Here is a 20,452-nt window from a genome sequence, read left to right as displayed (position 1 = left end):
AATTCATTACAAACTCCCACAATGAGGTTTGTAAGAATATCTTTGCCTCTGCGGGTAAGGTGGATCCCATCAGAAGCGTAAAGGTCATGCCGCCTAGAAAAGAGATACCAAGGATCAAGAAAGTGGTATCCCAATTGTGAGCACAACTGCGATATCCTATCATTGATCCCTATGGCTCTACTGTTCCAACACGAGCCTGTGTAGATCCTCGAGAGGATCCCACAGACTACGTGACGGCTCCCACGTTCCTTCATCTCCTGAAGGAGGACCTTGCAATTCCGAACAAGCTCCTCTGATCTCACCCTACCTACATCGTTACTTCCCGTATGAACAATCGTAACCGTGTTCTTCCGTCCTTGCTCCCTGATGGACCGGGTACAATCGACGATCCCACAGCCCGGTTGACATACAAGCTTGCAATGTCGCTTAGTCTTCCGCTGCAGGATGTCGTCATAGCCTCGCACCATGGAGTCCCCCACCACCAAGAACTCCTGGTTTTCAGCCACTTCATCCTCCAGTAGAGCAAAACGATTGGCTAGAGCCAGCGGTTGCTCCACAGGGCACACGTCTACCGAACGCGGGCTCGACAAACGGGACCCCACGGTGCGCCACTCGCTCATGGCAGTGACAGTTGGGGAAGAAGTGGAACGCTCTTTGGGTTGTGGGGAGGGTTCACTCTTCTCACGGAGCGCACTCCTGAGAAGACGAATTTCCTCCTCACACATCCTGAGACGGACCTCTAGGTTCACGCAACCCTCACAAGCCATTTCGCTCCCCCTCCAGCAATAAAAACGGCAAAGAGAAAATACAAATCAACAACAACAAAAAATCAAAGCGGTCTCTAATAAACTAAATACGCAAAGCTTACTCTGCTTACCTTATACTATTTCTCCTACCTTTGGAGTACGGTAACAGAAAACTGTTTTGAATTTAAATAGAACACTGCACTATATCTTATATCTGCAACTGTATAGCGCTATACATATACAATCACAAAAACACAACACAATCACTTAACACTATTCGGAGATATAAATTTCACAGGTATTCACTAGCTGGTGTCTGTGCAGAAAAACGAGGTCTCTAGCTGAGGTCACGAGCGGACTGAGCTGAGGTCACGAGCGGATTGAGAATAGTACAGTGAAATATATTCTTATTGAATATAAGATATTATACTTAAGAACTCCAGGAATATCATAGACTTGGGTTAAAGCTATTTGTATCCATGTTCGTACACTACAGCTTTCGACTTTTGACCAATAAAGAACTTGAACCAGAATGAAAAGTACGAATGCAGGACTACTGTAAACCGACTCTCTGTCTTGGCTTTCGGGGAAGCGTGTATCACCAATCTGGCAAAACTGCCCTTTCTGACCATTCCCACCTGCCCTGATTATCGGTGGGAACTGGGAATCGAAATACAGTATAATATCAATTCCAGTAAAATTATGGTATATGGTAGACATCGTATGGTAGATGGTAGACACACACTAAATTATGGTAGAAATACCATAATTATGGCAGACAACGCAACCTTGGTGAGATGCTGTGCTGTGCTGCCGTAACTGTCATAAAGGATACTGGACGCCACATGCAAACGTACATTAAACCAGTAAACTCATAACATGAGCATGTAGGCATCTGCTGAATGTGGTCGTAAGTACAGGTGGACGTAAGTCGCACAGGTCATAACTCGGATAGTGAGTGTATATATATATATATATACAGTCGAACCTCGAAAGCCCGGACTAATTGGGGGGAAGGGTGGTCCGGTCATGCCAAAAGTCCGGTCATCGAAAATATCGCCCTAACACCCGTAGATTTTCGTAGCGGTATAAGTATAGGTAATGTATAATATGGCATAGAAACACAAAAATAATACTCTAACACTGTAATAATAACATTACTGTAATAATAATACTATAATACTAATAATTCTGTAATACAGGCATATAAATGTACTGTATATACAGTGTACTGTACTGTATTTTTTATTACGTACACTGTAAATATCAGAAGGTATGCTTGTGGGACAGTGGTGGCGGCCAGGGTTGCCGCGTTTTCTACACTGCCGTGTAAAATGGGAATGTTGCCATACCGGGGCATACATTTTTCTCGGACGTGTGCAGACATTCATAGCAAGATATACTTGTCAAACTTTGACAAAATGTTGGTTCTAGTTTTTTATTCTTGAATGTATATAAGGCTCCCATGCCCTAGCATATTCAGTAAGATTTGAAAAATATTTTTTTATATTATTATCGCTAAAAGAAAGCTGAAACTTTAGCGTAGAATTTTTTCTACACCGTAAAAACGTATCTTTTGGGGTATAATATTTTATAAGTAACAAAATTACCAATAAAAGTCATATTTTGATGTACCATTTATTATTTGATAACTAGTTCTATGATTTTTAACCCCTTCCATACGGTGCCGCACACGTAGGCGTCATGGACTTAGATCTCGGTGGCAGCAACCAATGCCAGCCGTACGACGTGTCGTAATAATACTCGCATCATAAAATATAGTCACCGCTTATATCGATCGTTCTCTCTTCACCCGTGAATTTTGATAACCATAGAAAATGCGATTACAAAAGAATTAGAAAGAATGTCATTATGGAGGGGCGACTACAATAAATATAATCAAGACGCCGATATGGCAGCCTCGCGAATACACTCGCTCCCCATGACGCCTACGTGTGCGGCACCGTATGGAAGGGGTTAAACAAAAGTTTGAGTTTTTGAATGTTTTTAACAGCCCGCTGATATGTAGAAAAAATTTCCTCACGTCCTTGTGAAGTTGCCACATGCCGCTATTTTACTACGTTTTGGTACAAAATTCTACGAAACGACAGCCCTGGTGGCGGCTTGACTGGGCCGGGTTTGAGTACACGTGTACAGCCGTCGCTGCCACCTACCGGACAAATAGGGAACTTTGCTTGAAAAGTCCGACCTTTGTTCATTTCGACCGGTCATACGAGGGTCCGGTGATTCAGGGTCCGGGCTTTCGAGGTTCGACTGTATATATATACAGTCACTATCCGAGTTACAACATATGTGAGTTACGACCACCCGCACTTATGACCACGTCTAGCAGATGCCTATTATGAGTTTACTGTACAGTCGTACCTCGGTACTCGACCATAATCCGTTCTGAGGTGGTGGTCGAGCACCGATTTGTTCGAACACCGAAACCAATTTTCCCATAAGAAATAATGGAAAGTATTTTAATCCGTTCTTACCATTAAGAAAAATACCTAAAATATTATAAGAACGTGTATCTAAACAACAATGAAGATGTAAATGTGCACAAGCAGTACATGATAAAGATAAATAAAGCATTATAAACCATTTTGTATAATTTACTTACGTGTTGGAGAGTGGTTGATGGCATACAGGAATGGATGTGGAGAGGACGGGAGGGAGGGTTACTCCTTGGAAGGGGAATCCCCTTCCATGATGACGCTAGGTAACGCGCCTTCAGGGGTTTCCCTTCTCTCTCTCTTCCGTGGAGGTGAATCTGGCTGGGCAGTAGCCTTCCTCTTTTCTTTAAGAAGGAACCTGTCCATTGTCAGTTGCTTCTGCCTTTTCTGCACTATTTTTCGGAAGTGCGCCATAACAGTGTCATTGAAAATTATCACAGCACGGTTACCGACTGCTGTATCAGGATGGTATTTTTCAACAAACGCCTGCAACTCACCCCACTTAGCACACATGTCATTGATCACTGCACTGGAAGCCTCCTCTCTTACATCCTCATCTTCTGAGGATTCCTGCTCCTGAACCAAATCTTGCTGCTGCTGTTGTTGCAGGTACAATAACTCTTCTGTGGTCAACTCAGAAGAGTGGCCTTCCACAAGCTTATCGATGTCCTCCCTGTTGACCTCAATGCCCATACTTCTTCCCATGGAAAGAATGTCCTCCATGACAGCATTTTCTTCAGTAGTACATGTACCAGCAGGAATAACAGCAGCAGTGCTTGGACCAGCCTCATACTGGAAACCCTCGAAGTCCCTCTCAGGTACACACTCAGGCCAAAGTTTTCGCCATGCAGAGTTTAATGTCCTATAAGTGACGTTACCCCAAGCTTGGTCTATTATGTTAACACAATTGAGGATATTAAAGTGATCCTTCCAAAATTCTCTAAGGGTCAACTGGGTATCACATGTCACATCAAAACACTTTCGGAAGAGGGCCTTGGTGTACAGTTTTTTAAAGTTAGCAATTACCTGTTGGTCCATAGGCTGGAGTAAGGGAGTAGTATTGGGGGGCAAGAACTTCACCTTGATGAAACTGTATTCATCTGTTAAGTCATCCTCTAGACCTGGAGGGTGTGCAGGGGCATTGTCCATCACTAAAAGGCATTTTAATGGCAACTTCTTTTCTATGAGGTATGCCTTAACTTGGGGAGCAAACACTTCATGGATCCATTCAGTAAAAAATTGTCTTGTGACCCTCGACTTAGTGTTAGCTCGCCACATAACTGGTAACTTAGTTTTTATGATGTTATTTCTCTTGAATACACGGGGATTGTCTGAATGATACACTAATAAGGGCTTGATCTTACAGTCTCCACTAGCATTGGCACACAATAACAGCGTTAGCCTGTCCTTCATAGGCTTGTGACCAGGCATTTTTGTCTCCTCCTTTGTGATGTACGTATTGGCCGGCAATTTCTTCCAAAACAGGCCGGTCTCGTCACAGTTAACCACTTCAATACGGGACTTAAATCTCGCGGGCAGCAGCCAATGCCAGCCGTATGACGTAACGAAATAATATTCGCATCATAAAATATAGTCGCCGCTTATATCGATCGTTCTCCCTTTCACCCGCGAATTTTGAAAACCACAGATAATGGGATTCAGGGCGCATTTGGGAGAATGTAAAAACACAGGGGCGACTACAATAAATATAATCAAGACGCCGATATGGCAGCGTCGCGAATCCACTTGCTCCTCATGATGCCTACGTGTGCGGCACCGTATGGAAGGGGTTAAACACTTGTTCAGGAACATACTCTTCAGCCTTGATGGTCTCGCTGAATTCTGTAACATATTTCTCAGCCGCTGCTTTGTCCGAACTGGCTGCCTCCCCATGCCTGGTAACTCTATGAATTCTCGTTCTATGTCTAAATTTTTCAAACCATCCCCTGCTTGCCTTGAAAGTAAATGAACTAGCACTTTCACCTCCAGTAGTTTTCAATAGATCTTCGTAAATTTGAAGAGCTTTTTCGCAGATGAGAGCTTCACTAATGCTGTCCCCTGCCAACATCTTTTCCTTGGTGAAGATAAGAATCAACTTCTCCATTTCTTCCATTATCTGAGGCCTTTGCTTACTAATTGCTGTCACTCCCATTGCAACATCAGCTTTCTTTAACACTTCCTTATGCTTCAAGATAGTGGAAATGGTTGACTTTGCCATTTCGTACTGCGACGCGAGGTCGGACACTCGTACACCACTTTCATATTTTGCTATAATTTCCTTCTTCAGTTCAATAGTGGTCCTCACTGTTTTCCTCTTTGCCTTCCCCTTATCACTGTCTTTCTTTGGACCCATTATTAAGGGCTAGAGCAACACGAAAAAGTTTAAATCTGGGAAGAAATACTCGAACAAACTGCGTACGTCTTACTCCGCTGGCGGTCTGAGTCGAACTGACGCTTACCCGCTGTTCGAGCTAGTCGAGTACCGAAAATCTGTTCGAGGTCCGATGCATTTTCTACTCGAATTTTTTGGTCGAGCACCGATTTGGTCGAGTATAGAGGCGGTCGAGTACCGAGGTACGACTGTATATGTCTGGCAGCACAGCGCGTATGATAGTTGTGGCAGCCCGGCATCGTGTACGACAATTATAGCAGAGATGGAAAAGTTGCTATACACGTGGTTGGAACATAATAGGAAAAGAAATGTAAAAGTGATGTTGCAAGCAGTGCAAAGGCTACAAATTAATTTTGCATGTTGAAAGAACGTGCAGGTGAAGAATACGCTTCACATGAATTCATAGCGAGTGCTGGGTGGTTTCGTCGCTTTCGAGAGCGTTACCAGGTTCACCACGTGTTGTCAAAAGGTGAGGCTGCTAACAGTGATGCGCCTGCAGTTAAGGCATTTGCGGAAAAGTTTGATCAATTAATTAAGGATGAAAGATATTTATGTACTTACGACCACATCTACCAGATGCCTATTATGATTTTACTAATAAGAATACTCTATAATAAGTATTTCCTTTCTTTAACCTACCATATCATATTAACAACTAAGCAACTGAAAACAATGCTGTATACAACTGTAGGAGAGAAGCCAAACACAGAGTATGGGATCCAATGTATTTAACGTTTCGCCCAGCAGGGATTCTTCAGAAATAACATAGTGGACAAACATCTGACTCCTTATATAACCCGAGCTTGAGGGAAGAACCAAACATGAAACTGGTGTAAACACAATTTGCGTAAATTGCTTGTTACTTTATTGAAATTGCTAAAGGTTTATTTATTGTAAAAGAAATCCATTGTTTTGATTTACATTATCAATGAGAGATATAAAAAGATTCAAAACCTCTACATTTCATAGTATGGTTTTTATATTTAATAATCTTAGAATTATTCCAGTCAGCAATGTGGCCTATATATCTATGTCTAACAATGGCATTATTCATATTGTAAGTTTTCATATCATATTTATGTTCCAATATTCTTTTATCAACACCACGGAAGCTTGCAGAGTTGATTTTCACAACATTACCACCAGCTCGGTAACAGTTGACAATCTTATAAAAAATCAAAATAAAAGTAGGGAAAATGTTCATCAAACAGATGTTTACTGTGTGCCATGTTTAGGTTGTAGAAAGGTCTACATTGGTGAAAGTTTCCGTGGTGTTGATAAAAGAATATCGGAACATAAATATATGAAAACTTACAATATGAATAATGCCATTGTTAGACATAGATACGATACAGGCCACAATGCTGACTGGAATAATTCTAAGATTATAAAATATGAAAACCATACTATGAAACATAGATGTTTTGAATCTGCTTTTATATCCCTCATTGATAATATAGATCAAAACAATGGACTTTTTACAATAAATAAACCGTTATCAATTTCAATAACAAAGTAAAAAGCAATTTACTCAAATTGTGTTTACACCAGTTTTATGTTCATTTCTCCCCGCAAGCTCGGGTTATATAAGGAGTCAGATGTTTGTGCACTATGTTATTTCTGAAGAAGCCGTTGGACGAAACGTTAAATACATTGGATCCCATAAGTTAAGAAAAAATATTAAAAGGAAACTACAATTTAAAAACCTTAAGAAAGGTAAGCAAGGTTATATCTAATACGTATGTGTGTGCGTGTACAGTATTAAAACTAAGAAAAACTAAGAAAAATGACAAAAAGGAAAGTAAAAGGCATAAAATTGATAAATAAGCAGTAAACAGCTTGTATCTAATAGTATTCAATAGAAAAAGTTACTTAAAAACGCAACAGATTGATATCATGTATCATAGTGTATAACCCTCGTGTCAGCCATTTTGAATGGGATGCGACTTACAACCAATCCGACTTACGACCAATCCGACTTACGACTGGTTGGTCGGAACCAATCTGGGTCGTAACTCGGATAGTGACTGCATATATATATATATATATATATATATATATATATATATATATATATATATACACAAATTTCACATTTCAGGCGATTTTACAATTGAGAGCTCACAAATTTGGGAAGATGGACAATAAGAAAGACCCCCTAAAATGAAAGAAATAAAGGTAACAGAAATGAGAGCATACATACATATACCAAGGCTTTTTCCCCCTTACAAGGAAGGTAGCCAAAAAGGAAAAGGCATAAAATCATTCCCACCCATTCCATCCCTGAATACACTCCACACTCCCTCTTATCTTAGCACCTCCTGGATGACGGGTCATCCCTGCACCTTGTCCACTGCCCTGGCTCAGAAGCAGTGTCACAACACACAGCACATCCACAGCAAGGCCGCTTCATTAAATCGGCGACCCCTCCTCTCCGTCCCCCCATGCATAAGGAGAAGACGGGGAGAAATCCCTTCGGGCTGCATCAAATTTTGCTCACACATACTACCTCATCCCCCATCCACCCGCCCATTCCAATTCATGCATCACAAACTCATCCATATACAACCATTCTCCATTCACCCATCTTCTGTCCTCTCCCGTCCTTCCTAAACAGACATTCCCCTCTTCCCAAAAGCCCCCTTTACCCCATCCATCCACCTCATCCTAGGATGTCCCCTCATGTTCACTCCCTCCATATCTGCCTTCCATACCTCTTTTACTAGTCTTTCTTCACTCATTCTTTCCATGTGTCCAAACCATCCTAATACTCTTTCATCAACCCTATCTCCCAACTCCCTTTCCACCCCTGTTCTCCTCCTCACCTCCTCATTTCTCACTCTATCTAGCCTAGTAACCCCCATCATACTTCTCAGACACCTCATCTCAAACACATTCAAACTCCTTCTCTCTTCTTCTCTTATGTTCCATGTTTCTGCCCCATACAGTGCTGTTGGCACAATCACTCCTTCATACAGTCTCCTCTTAGCATCCATTCCCAAATGCCTATTCCTCATTACACTCTTCAATCCACCAAGGCATTTACTCACTTCTCTCAATCTACATTCTACCTCCACCTTCACTCCACCTTTTCCTGCCACATTTGCACCCAGGTATTTAAAACTATCCACTTCCTCCAGTCGCTCTCCCTTAATGCTCACTTCCAGTCTACTGCCACTTTCACCCCTTGTACATCTCATCACCTTACTTTTACCCACATTTATCTTCAGCTTTCTTCTATCACATACTCTCCCAAACTCTATCACCAACTTCCTCAATCCCTCCTCCGATCCTTCTACAAGCGCAGTGTCGTCCGCAAACAACAGCTGGCTCACCTCCCACTTTTCTCCATTTTCTTTAACCATTTCCAATCCCTGACCCACTACCCTTGCATTTACCTCTCGCACTACCCCATCCATGTATAAGTTGAACAGCCAGGGCGACATAACACTTCCTTGACGAAGTCCCACCTTTACCTCAAACCACTCACTCTTTCCATTTCTAATCCTGACACAAGCTCTATTACTCTCATAAAAACTCTTGACAGCTCCTAGAAGCTTTCCTCCTATCCCATATATCTGCATAACCTCCCACAGTGCCTTTCTGTCTACCCTATCGTAAGCCTTTTCCAGATCCATAAAAGCCCAAAACACATCCTTCCCCTTTCCTATAGCTTTCTCACATATCTATCTTACCACAAAGATCTGATCTACACAACCTCTACCCGTCCTAAATCCACACTGTTCCTCACCAATTACTCCCTCTGTTCCTCTCCTAATCCACTCAATCAAGATCCTCCCATAAGCCTTCCCAACTACACTTAACAAGCTAATCCCTCTGAAACTACTACATTCACACTTGTCCCCTTTTCCCTTGTAAAGTAGAACTATGCCGGCACTCCTCCAGTCCTCCGCCACTCTATCCTCTCTCCAGCAAACATTAAATAACCTCACCAGCCAGTCCACCATCACTGTGCCTCCTTATTTTTTTTTTTTTTTTTTTTTTTGACATTCTGCATGGCATCCATCCAGACCAGGTGCCTTACCTGCTTTCATCATCTTAACAACTGCCTTCACTTCATCCTTCCTTCTCCTCCATTTTCCTCACTCATTTTCTTAGCATTTCCCACTGCAACTTTCTTTCCCTCCCTATCCTCCTTCACATTTAGCAACTCCCTAAAATATTCTGCTCATCTTCCCCTTACTGCCTTCTCTTCCATTATCATCTCTCCATCTGCACCTTTTACCTTTTCTTCTCTACTTGATTTGCCTCCTCTTCCTCTTAATTTCTTTCCAAAACATCTTTTTATTACTTTCAAAATTTTCTGTCATACTTTTACCCCACTTCACATCTGCTCTCATCATTGCCTCCTTTTCCTTTTGCTTTACTTCTCTTTGTACCTCTCATATGACTCCCTCGTCCTATTTTGTAACCAATCTGTGAAAGCTCGCTTCCTCTCTTCTATAACCTTCTTTGTTTCCTCATCCCACCATTCACTACCCTTCCTTCTATTTCCTCCTGTCCTTCTTGTTCCACACACCATCTTTGCACACTTTGTGACTCCCTCCTTGAACCATCCCCATTCCTCCTCCACACCTAGCTCTACTCTATCCTTCACACCCTCCCACTCCTTCAGCTTCTTCTTGTACTCCTTCTCCTTTTCATTTAATGAGTTCACTCTAAGCACCTCCCTACCTTTTGTCCTTTTCCTCTTTCTCCATCTATCCTCCACTCTCAACTTACCTTTCACCAAAAAATTATCTGATATTCCCCCACCCTCTCCCCTTAGCACATGTACATCCTTAACTCTTCCTATCATAATCCCATTTACCACTACATAATTCATCAACGCTCTATCTACCACCCTTCCATCCACCACCCTCTCCCATGTGCATTATGCTCGTCTTTCTTCCGAAACACTGTATTTGCTATCATCAACTCTCTTTCTAGACATATTTCCACCATCAACTCTCCACTATGATTCTTTCCTGGAACTCCACATTTCCCAACCACTCCATCAATTGGACCATTTCCTACCCTAGCATTAAGGTCTCCCAGTACTATTACATTGACATTTCTCCCTAAATCCTCTATGCACTCATTTAAATCTATCCAAAAGGCCTCCCTTTCTTCTACACTCTTCTCACTGCCAGGCCCATTTGCACTTACAAAAACCCACATCTCCTTTCCCAGTTTCACCTTCATCCACATTATCCTTGAGGAAACCTCCTTCCACTCCACTACACATTTACCTATCTCTTCACTTACTAGAATAGCCACCCCTTTCCTCCCTCGCCCTCTCTTCACTCCTGATAACCTCCCACTTACACACACCCTTCCCTTTCAACTCAGTTTCACTCAAAGCCAACTCATCCATCTTTCTTCTCACACACATACTACCTATCTCTTCCATTTTACTCTCATCTGTACCACATCCACGCACATTAAAAGACCCAAACCTTAGGGTGCTGGTCCGAAAACTCCCAGACCCTCTTATGCCTTTACTTTTTCTTTTAGGAATGTCCCCTGTGGGGCTACAAGGAGAAGGATGCCTATTCCCAATCCCCGTCCCTTTCTTCTCGCCTCTTACAATCCAAGTGGAAATAGTTGGGAGACAGCATAACGGAGGGACAGTCGTAGTATAAAAGTGTCATCATTTTTCTATGAACAGAGTTTTCCTCTATCATAGACAAAATGATGTGTGGCTCTGGTCCATAGAAGTGCCCCATATAGACCCTAAAGTATCAACTGCATGCTACTTTGCCACAATAACAAGCAGCCAAATAAAAAACCTAGATTTTAGAAAATCGCATGGACCGGATAGAATTGCAAATTGGATACTGAAAGAGTGTATACTAGATGAACAAATTATACAAGACTTTTCACTCGAAGAACAAAAGGTACCACAAGATTGAAAAGATGCAAACATAGTACCAATATATAAAGGAGGAAACAAAGAATATCCTACAAACTTCATAAATATATCATGGAAGCACTTGGATTCTGTTTTTCCTCTTCCTAGTGGACTCTACATGTACACACACACACACACACACATATACATATATATATATATATATATATTACACACACACACACACACACATGCACACGGATTGACAGTAAAGATTGGAACTGATAAAAATGAAATTTTCGTGGATTTCAGCAACGAAGGTGTACCCATGTTGTATTAGTAGGGAAGGGGAAAGCTCGTGGTGTAGTGGGCAGGTGAAGAAAAAGAAAAAGGAGAAGGGGAGACATTATTGAGGAAAATGGAAGAAAATGAGAAAGGGGACGAACGGTCCCTGGTCATCAGAGGGGGTGTCTACAGAAGGTGTGCAGATGACACAGACAAGGTTAAACAGGTGAGCAGAGGTATTAAAATAAGAAATATAGATAATAGCAGCTCAATGGAAAGAGGAGATAATTACTTCTATGAATTTCATGAGGGAGATGACAACCTCCCCGGACTTGTAAGTATAGAGAAACTAACAAAATGAATGAAGCATGGGAGGTTAGTTTCTAAACAGAAATATAGTAGCACATTTGTAAATGACACACAGGAATCCCACAGTCGGAGAAAATAAACTTCGAATAAAGAAGAATCCTATATTTAGCAGAAATATAGGATTCTTCTTTATTCGAAGTTTATTTTCTCCGACTGTGGGTTTCCTGTGTGTCATGGGAGGTTAGGTTTAACCAACTAACAATAGTTACACAAAGAGTTGATAAACTGGAAGAACAAAAGAAGGAAACCAAAACCTAAAATTAAAAAGACAGTTAAGAGAAATAAAGGACAAGAATGAGGAATTTAAGAGGAATAATGAAGTGAATAAAGAGTCCATAGCAAAAGAGGTAATTGGTTGGAAAAAAAAGTCCAAGAAAATAACAAAATTTAATTTAGAGATATAGTGAAACAACAGATGAAAGAACAAACTAAGGACACAGTTATTAAAGTGTTGAAAATATAGTAAGAGACTAAGCAGATAAAAAGAAATGTATAATTATATTAGGAATGGAAGAGAAGCATAATCCAAATATGACTACATGAGTAAAGGAGAAAGAAAAAGTAAACAAGGTATTAAAAATAGTTCAAGAAGATGAACAAGAAATAGGGAAAGAAATTGAAGAAATAGATTGAGAAAATACAATTAAGACAAGACCAGACCAATTAAGGTTAAATTCAGGTCAAACAGCAGCGAATGTCTGATAAAAAAACAGGGAAACTAGCAAGTGGTCAGTGTAAACAGGTATGGATAAAAAGATGAATAAAGAGGAAAGAGAGGAAGAGAAAACAAAAAGAAAAGAAGCTAAGGAAAAAAACGAGAACAGAACAGAGTCAAAGAGAAATTCTATTGGAGAGTAGTGGATATGAAAGTGAGGAAATAGTTCATAGCAGAGAAAAATGGAAGGGGAACAGAAAACAAGATGGAGATAACAGAAAATTAAGTGTCTTTCACAAATATAGATGGCTTAACCTCTTCACTCCGGGGCACATCGCACGTCTGTCAGCATTAGCTGCCCGACGTGCGATGTTGTGTCATAATAATCGCATTATAAAAAATAAAGTCAGTGCTCAATCGTTCGTTCTCTTTCACCCGTGTATTTTGATAACCATAGAAAATTGATGAAGCCAGTTTAGAGAATGGAGATTACGTAGGTACGACTACAATAAATATAATCAAGATGCCGACGTCGGCATCATCGAGTACCTACTTGCTCCTCATGCCGCCTAGGTAGGCGTCACCATATGGAAGTGGTTGATAACAGGCTTGAATGAACTGAATGATTACCTGAAGGAAAAAGAACCGGACATAATGGGAATTGTAGACACAAAATTGAAAGATCCATTACCACCCAACAGTGTACATGGTGCATATAATTATTGGATTAGAAACAGAGAAAAAACAAGGGGGTGGAGGTATGTTCCTGACTAAGAAGGATATAAATGTGAGAAATGTTACATAAGGAAAGAATAGAGTAGAGATGATTATGATGGAAATAAAGGAGAGGAACAAGAAGAGCAGGAAGTTTGTGGTAAGTTATGTGCCTCCTAAAATGGCTTCGTGGGAAGAGAGAGAAAACAAAAGTTTGTTAGAAGACACGAGGATAACACTAAACAAGATAATGGAAGATGGAGAAAGAATAGTTATAATGGGTGACTTTAATTGTAAAGAAATCTGCTGGGAAGAGATGACAGTGAAAGGTGTAGACGACCTATGGGGAAATGTACTACTTGATATGATTATTGAACATACAATGACACAATGAATACAAGAGAATACTAGGTATAGAAATGAAGAACCATCAAGACTGGACCTAATAATCACATCAGAACCTAAAATAGTAGACATAATTGAATATAAGACACCAATAAGTAAAAGCGACCACATATTAGTTGAACTGGAACTAAACGAGGAAAAATACATGGGAAAAACGAAAATAGAAAGGGAAGATTGATATATGGAAAAACAATTTTCATAAAATAAGAGAATTTTTTTTAAAAAAGCAGATTGGGAAAGGATACACAAGGAGGAAACAACAGTAGAAGGGAAATGGAAAATTTTGACAATGTAAAAAGGAGTGGAAAAGTATGTTCCAAGATGAAAACAAGAAAAAGGATGTGTAAAATGATGGTACAACAAAAGATGTAGCGAGTTAAAAGACAAAAGGGATAAAGCGTGGATAAAATGGAAGACAAAAAGACCTGAAAAATGGAAAATATATACTAGTTATAGAAATCAATATGTACAAGTGTGTAGATAAGAAAAGAGAAAATATGAAAGGTATGTCATAGAAAAATGTAAAGATCAACCAAAACTATTCTATAGATTTGTAAACAAACAAGAATTAGTGAAACTACGAGGAGGAATTGAATACACAGAGGAAATAGAAATGGCAGAAACTATGAACAAGCATTTTAAATCAGTGTTTGTTTGTGAGGGAGAGCATACAACTTACACATGGTGAAAGGGAGGAGAAAGTCCCCCCCTATGAAAGAGATAGAAGTAACAAGGAAAAAATGACAAATCACTTGAGTAATCTCGATGTTAGAAATTGCATGGTCCAGATGAAATGGCAAATTGGATTTTGGGAGAATGCAGGAACAAACACACAGACAAAATACATGGTCTAATAAGCAGTTCATTGAAAGAAGGAAAAGTTCCAGAAGATTAGAAAACAGTAAATATAGTACCAATATATAAAGGGGAAAACAAGGAAGACCCTACAAATTATAGACTGGTCTCTTACAAGTATGGTAGCTAAAATTTGTCAAAGAATTATCAAAATTAGATGGGTAAGGTATTTGGAAAAAAAGTACCAGATTCGAGGAAGATTGGATTTAGACAAAGAAAATCATGTGTCACAAACTTGACATGTTTCTATTCAAGAGTAATATTTATAATACAAGAGATGGATGGGCTGATTGTGCATTTCTAGACCTGAAAAAAGCTTTTGGTAAGGTGGCACATAAGAAATTGCTAAAGAAATTAGAAACTGCAGGAGGAATACAGGGTAAACTACTGGAGTGGATGGAAGACTTCTTCCATGAAAGAAAAATGAGTGGTGATAAGAGACAAACATTTTAACCACTTCACTACGGGACTTAAATCTCGCGGGCAGCAGCCAATGCCAGCCATACGACGTGTCGTAATAATACTCGCATCATAAAATATAGTCACAGCTTATATCGATCGTTCTCTCTTTCACCCGTGAATTTTGAAAACCACAGAGAATGGGATTAAGAGCAGATTAGAGAGAATGTAAAAACACAGGGGGGACTACAATAAATATAATCAAGACGCCGATATGGCAGCGTCGCGAATCCACTTGCTCCTCATGACGCCTACATGTGTGGCACCGTATGGAAGGGGTTAATTGGGATGAGGTGATTAGTGGAGTTCCACAAGGAACAGTTTTGGCCCCAATGTTTGCTATATATATTAATGATATGGACAAAGGAATAGAAAGCTATATGAGCTTCTTCACAGATGATGCAAAAATGGTGAAAAAAGTGAACACCAAAGAAGACTGAATTGCTGCAGAGTGATCTCAATAAAGTATGAGAATGGGAGATGGGAGAGTGGGAGATGGAATTCAATATTAAGAAGTGTAGCATAATGGAATTTGGAAAAAACAAAAAAAGAATGGGATCATATAAATTGGGAGAGGAAGAAATTAAAAATGTGGAAAAAGAGAAGAACCTAGGAGTCATAATTATGAATATGTCCCCTGAGAAACATGTAAACAAAAATTTTGTAGAAACTTATCATTTAACCCCTTCAATACGATGACGCCTATGTAGGCGTCATGAGGAGCAAGTGGGTACGCGAGGATGCCGGTCGGCGTCTTGATTATATTTATTGTAGTTGTACCTGCGTGACCCCCATACTCTGTAAACTGGCTTCATCACATTTTGTATGGTTATCAAAATTCACAGGTGAAAGAGAGAACGAGCAAAACAGCGGTGACTTTATTTTTTATAATGTGAGTATTATGACGCAACATCACACGTCTGGCAGCTAATGCTGCCTGCGAGATTTTGGCCCGGAGTGAAAGGGTTAATAAGAACAAAGTGGCATTCACATACCTACACAAAGAAATGGTAGAGAAAATACTAGTCACTTTGATTAGACCAAGATTGGAGTATGCAGCAATGACGTGGTCACCAAGTAAAAAAAAAAAATGTAAAACAAAAGATGAAAGAATACATAGAGCAATTACAAAATTGGCACCAACACTCTCAGAACTATCATACGAGGAGAGGCTGACAAAACTTGAGCTACAGACATTGGAGCAAAGAAGAGAGAGAGGAGACTTAATAACTATTTATAGAATCATGAAAGGCATAGAAATTAGTGAAAGAGAGGATCTAATAAAATGGGATGGTAGAGATACAAGAGGACACAGAAAAAAAAATCAAAAGACAATTATAGAAGAGACCTGAAAAAGAACAGCTTTCCCCACAGGATAATAGATGTTTGGAAAAAGTTAGATGAGAATGTGGTGTGTGCAAACACAATAAATTTAAAGTCTAGATAAAACAAGATATGGAGACGGGACACCACAAGTATAGCTCCCCTTCTTGTAAAATACAACTAGGTAAACACACACGTACACATATGTATTGCGGACTGCTTTAAAGAAATTAAAACTGGTAACGCACCCCAAATTTTTCAGTTACACACTACCTGTCCAACAGTAATGTGCCCAGCTCTGTTAGCTACACACTACTCAAAAATACAAGCCTTGCACAAAACTTCATGTAATGTTAAAATATCACTTACTGGATCAATGAATTCCATGTTGAGATTATAGCAGAGCTTCTGGATTCGTGATGTTATCTTGTCAAACATAACTGGTTCTTGTCGTCCATCTAGAGAAGAAGTAAATCAACACAGGATAAGTCTAAAGCATAAAATTAGAGACCATCTCTATTCACAAATTAAGAAAGAGAGAAAAGAGTAAAAAAGTAAAAGAAAAGAGATTAGAGAAAATCATAAAAAAAGTAGATAAAAACAAAAGAAAAAGAGGTGAGGGAGAAAGGAGGACTGAGGAAATAGAGGAGGGAAAAGAGAGGAAAGAGGAGAAATTAGAGGAGAGAAAATTCTAGCAATAAGAGGAAAAAAAAAAAAAAAAAAAGTAAAGATAGATTAAGTCCTACTTCTTACTCTCCAGCTGGGACAATGTCACCCTCTATATTTTGACACTACATTTTTGGATTTAGAAATTGTTGTGGTTTAACAATAAAAATAAAATAATAATATATATAATATATATATATATATATATATATATATATATATATATATATATATAAATAAGTAAAATAAAAAAAATAAATAAATAAATAAAATAAAATAATCTGAAGACAGTTCATCCTTACCATTGTTCTTATTTTGGTCTCGATACTACCTATGCAAAAATGACATTTCCAAAGAGAAATCAGATAATTTGGTCTTAGCTGGAAAACAAATAAGCATCTGAGAAAATAATTTAATGGAAACCAGATTTTTTGTTAATGATTTTGGAAAGATAAGCCCAAACCCAGTGCATAGTTTGGTATTGTAAAAGATCTAAAATAAAGATAACAGCAAACCATTAAAACAAGTTACTTAACCAATAGTAAAGTAACTAGCCAAAAAATAGGAACGAGGTGGTAGAACGAGACATACTATTCACCATATATACAATAGAATAGTGAAAATCAGGATGTGGATCCAGCTCTGTGCATCATTTGATATTGTTAAAGATCTGAAAGAAACATAACTAGCCATAAAGCAACAGCAAGGCAGTAGAATGGGATATCCTATTCATCACATGTATGATAGAATAGTGAAGAACAGGGTCTGGAGCTGGTACAAATATGGTAATCTTATGTACTTTTATCTATAGATGTATGGGGGTCCTGGGTATACTGACAAGTCCCTAACAACACAGATTAGAGGTAATATGAAGCAGCTGTTCTGGACAGGGTATCCAACAAATGCTACCCCAGAACTACCTTACTGGTGACTTGGCAGAGTTACATGAAGAGCCTGAGTATAGAGGAATGTAAGAAAATGGGTTTTCTCTTCCATGTGATGCCAATGGAGCATACCTAATCATGGGGGGGGGGGGTGTTAGTGTCATACAGTCAAACAACCCACAAATGTACAACACCCAGGACCTCATACATCCACTGATAAAAATACACTAAGACTGATACATTTCTACCTGTTTCAAACCCTGTTCTTTACAATTCTATTAACAAGAAGTCCCTTTCTACTGTCCTGTGGTATTAATTTTTCTTTTTTTATATAGCTACTTTGTCAGGTGTTTTAGAACATCTCCCTTATTACCAATCAATTTCAGATCCGATACCACAATCAAACGCTACACCAAATTTGAGCACAGTGACAATCAATATTCTGCTCTTTCCATCATACATCGTAAATCTTTGCTAAATAATTCAAAATATGTCTTGTTTCCGTCGAATCATTTTCTTTAATGCAGATTCATATTCCAGCTAACACCAAGTGATTTACATTTTTCTTAGAAGTCACTTTAATAAAGGAAAAAAAATACACTCACTATACAGTAAGGTGTAAGGTGCTATGCTAACAGGGTTTCTGCTAGCAAAACATCAGCTACTTCCAAATCCCCATTAGTTTGATGCTCTAATGTACAAAATATTTATTGAATTTTAACTTTAAGTCATAATATCAGGTCCTTTAGATCCATTTAGCTTTCAACCCATTCACTTCAAAGGGATTGAAGTGACCCTTATCCTTCTACAGAGAGGGATAAATCAAGCACCAGCTACAATAAAGCATCACCCTGTACAGATGAGGTTAATTAATAGACCATATTAATATTTATATAACTATTTGATGCTGCATGTACCACTCAACTGGGATGAATAAAGCGCCAATAAAGCCTGGCAACAACCATAATAATAGGAATTGTACATTTATATACAGATAGGGTTCAAATTCACATATGATTATGATATATGAACTATGATCGTGGAATTTTATATGTAGCCTGTAGTGTAGGATGTATCATGGTTGTCTAAAGATAGCCATCAAAGCTTCATAATCATATCAATTGGAAATAAATGTTCAAGAGAGAACACTGATTGCAGTTCTCCACCAGGTTCCACAATCTATACAAAATAACACCAAATATCCTTAAGCCAAAATATAGCTTGTAAACTATTTCCCTATGGTGCAAACTACTATCATAACTATACCGTAAATGCAGTTCTAGAAATATACATAACACCATTCTACCTTTGGAATTAATACATAAAATTCTTGTGCGAGAGTAAATTTGGACATCTTACCCCTCTTAATGACGTACATCTTGGACCACATCTTTTCTGTTTGTTGTTGAACCATTATAGTTAAGAATACAAAACTAGTTCCGTCCTTGCTCGACTACGATCTTCCGCTCAACGAATCAACTGCCTGTTGGCGCCAAAAATGTTCTAAAAGGGCGCCAACATATCTTTTATTTACACTTACCAAACAGAAAACCGCTATGTTGTTTTAATGCTGATATGAATAATTTAGAATAAGATACAAAGTAACAATGTATAATCAACCAACTTGATTTCTGAATAACCAAATGCAAATGGCCAAACCAGACAAATGTTTACATTATAATGAACTCCAGTTTAATGAGTAGTTGAGACATACATACATACATATAGTTATACCAATGGCTTTTCCCCCGTTACAAGGAAGGCCAAAATAGAAAGCATAAACCCACTCCTACCTATTTCATCCCCATATACTCAACTGCCATTCACCACCCCTCCCTCCCTCTTTTTTTTTTTTTTCCTGATAACAAGTCATTCCTGCATCTCGCCCATTCTCCAGTCAGAAGCAATGTAGCAAGATACAGCAAAAAAAGTTCGAACACTTTTTATTTTCCTTCAGCATGAATCGTTACAGTCTGGTAATAAGCGATGGATCGATAATGTTTCGATATATACCCACGAGTTACGATTTATAATATATCATAAAGTCTATTTTCTTATTATTTACCTTGACTTTCGAATCCCGCAAGTACAGCAAAGATCAGTTGTTTACAATACTCGTCTCAATAACCATAAGAAAATCTGTCTATACCACCTGGAATCCATACAATGTAAAAATTGACATTGAAAAGCTAAGTAAACCAAAGGAACAATGGTATAAATACGAATTAAAAGCACATTTTCTTGACAAATTGTCACAATACCCACGGAAACAGGTGGTACATGTGTACTGTGATGGGTCAGTTGAGGGTACCAAGACAGGTCACAGGATGTGGGGTGTTTATAAGGGAATATTCTTCCTCTGAAGAATTTCAAGATTATGAAATTT

The 20,452-nt window shown here is 39.0% G+C and overlaps 1 protein-coding gene across 2 annotated transcripts in view; it reads right to left on the bottom strand.

The window, feature by feature from the left end:
• The window catches only part of RnrL (Ribonucleoside diphosphate reductase large subunit), a 190,853-nt gene extending 171,274 nt beyond the window's left edge, over positions 1-19,579 (bottom strand). For both annotated transcript variants that reach the window (XR_012967196.1, XM_076199396.1), the window contains exons 1-2: positions 19,426-19,579; positions 16,886-16,974 (exon numbers count right to left, since the gene is read on the bottom strand). Coding sequence is in view for 1 of the 2 variants with exons in the window: in XM_076199396.1 (XP_076055511.1) it covers positions 16,886-16,974; positions 19,426-19,480 (144 nt within the window). In the remaining variant the exon portion in view is untranslated. The remainder of the gene's footprint in view (positions 1-16,885; positions 16,975-19,425) is intronic.
• Positions 19,580-20,452: the final 873 nt, after the last annotated feature.

The sequence above is a fragment of the Oratosquilla oratoria genome, chromosome 16 (assembly GCF_046742065.1).
Source record: "Oratosquilla oratoria isolate Oo_2021 chromosome 16, ASM4674206v1, whole genome shotgun sequence".
NCBI lineage: Eukaryota > Metazoa > Arthropoda > Malacostraca > Stomatopoda > Squillidae > Oratosquilla > Oratosquilla oratoria.
Note: the sequence above shows the minus strand (reverse complement) of the source record. Positions and strands in the feature narration are given on the sequence as shown.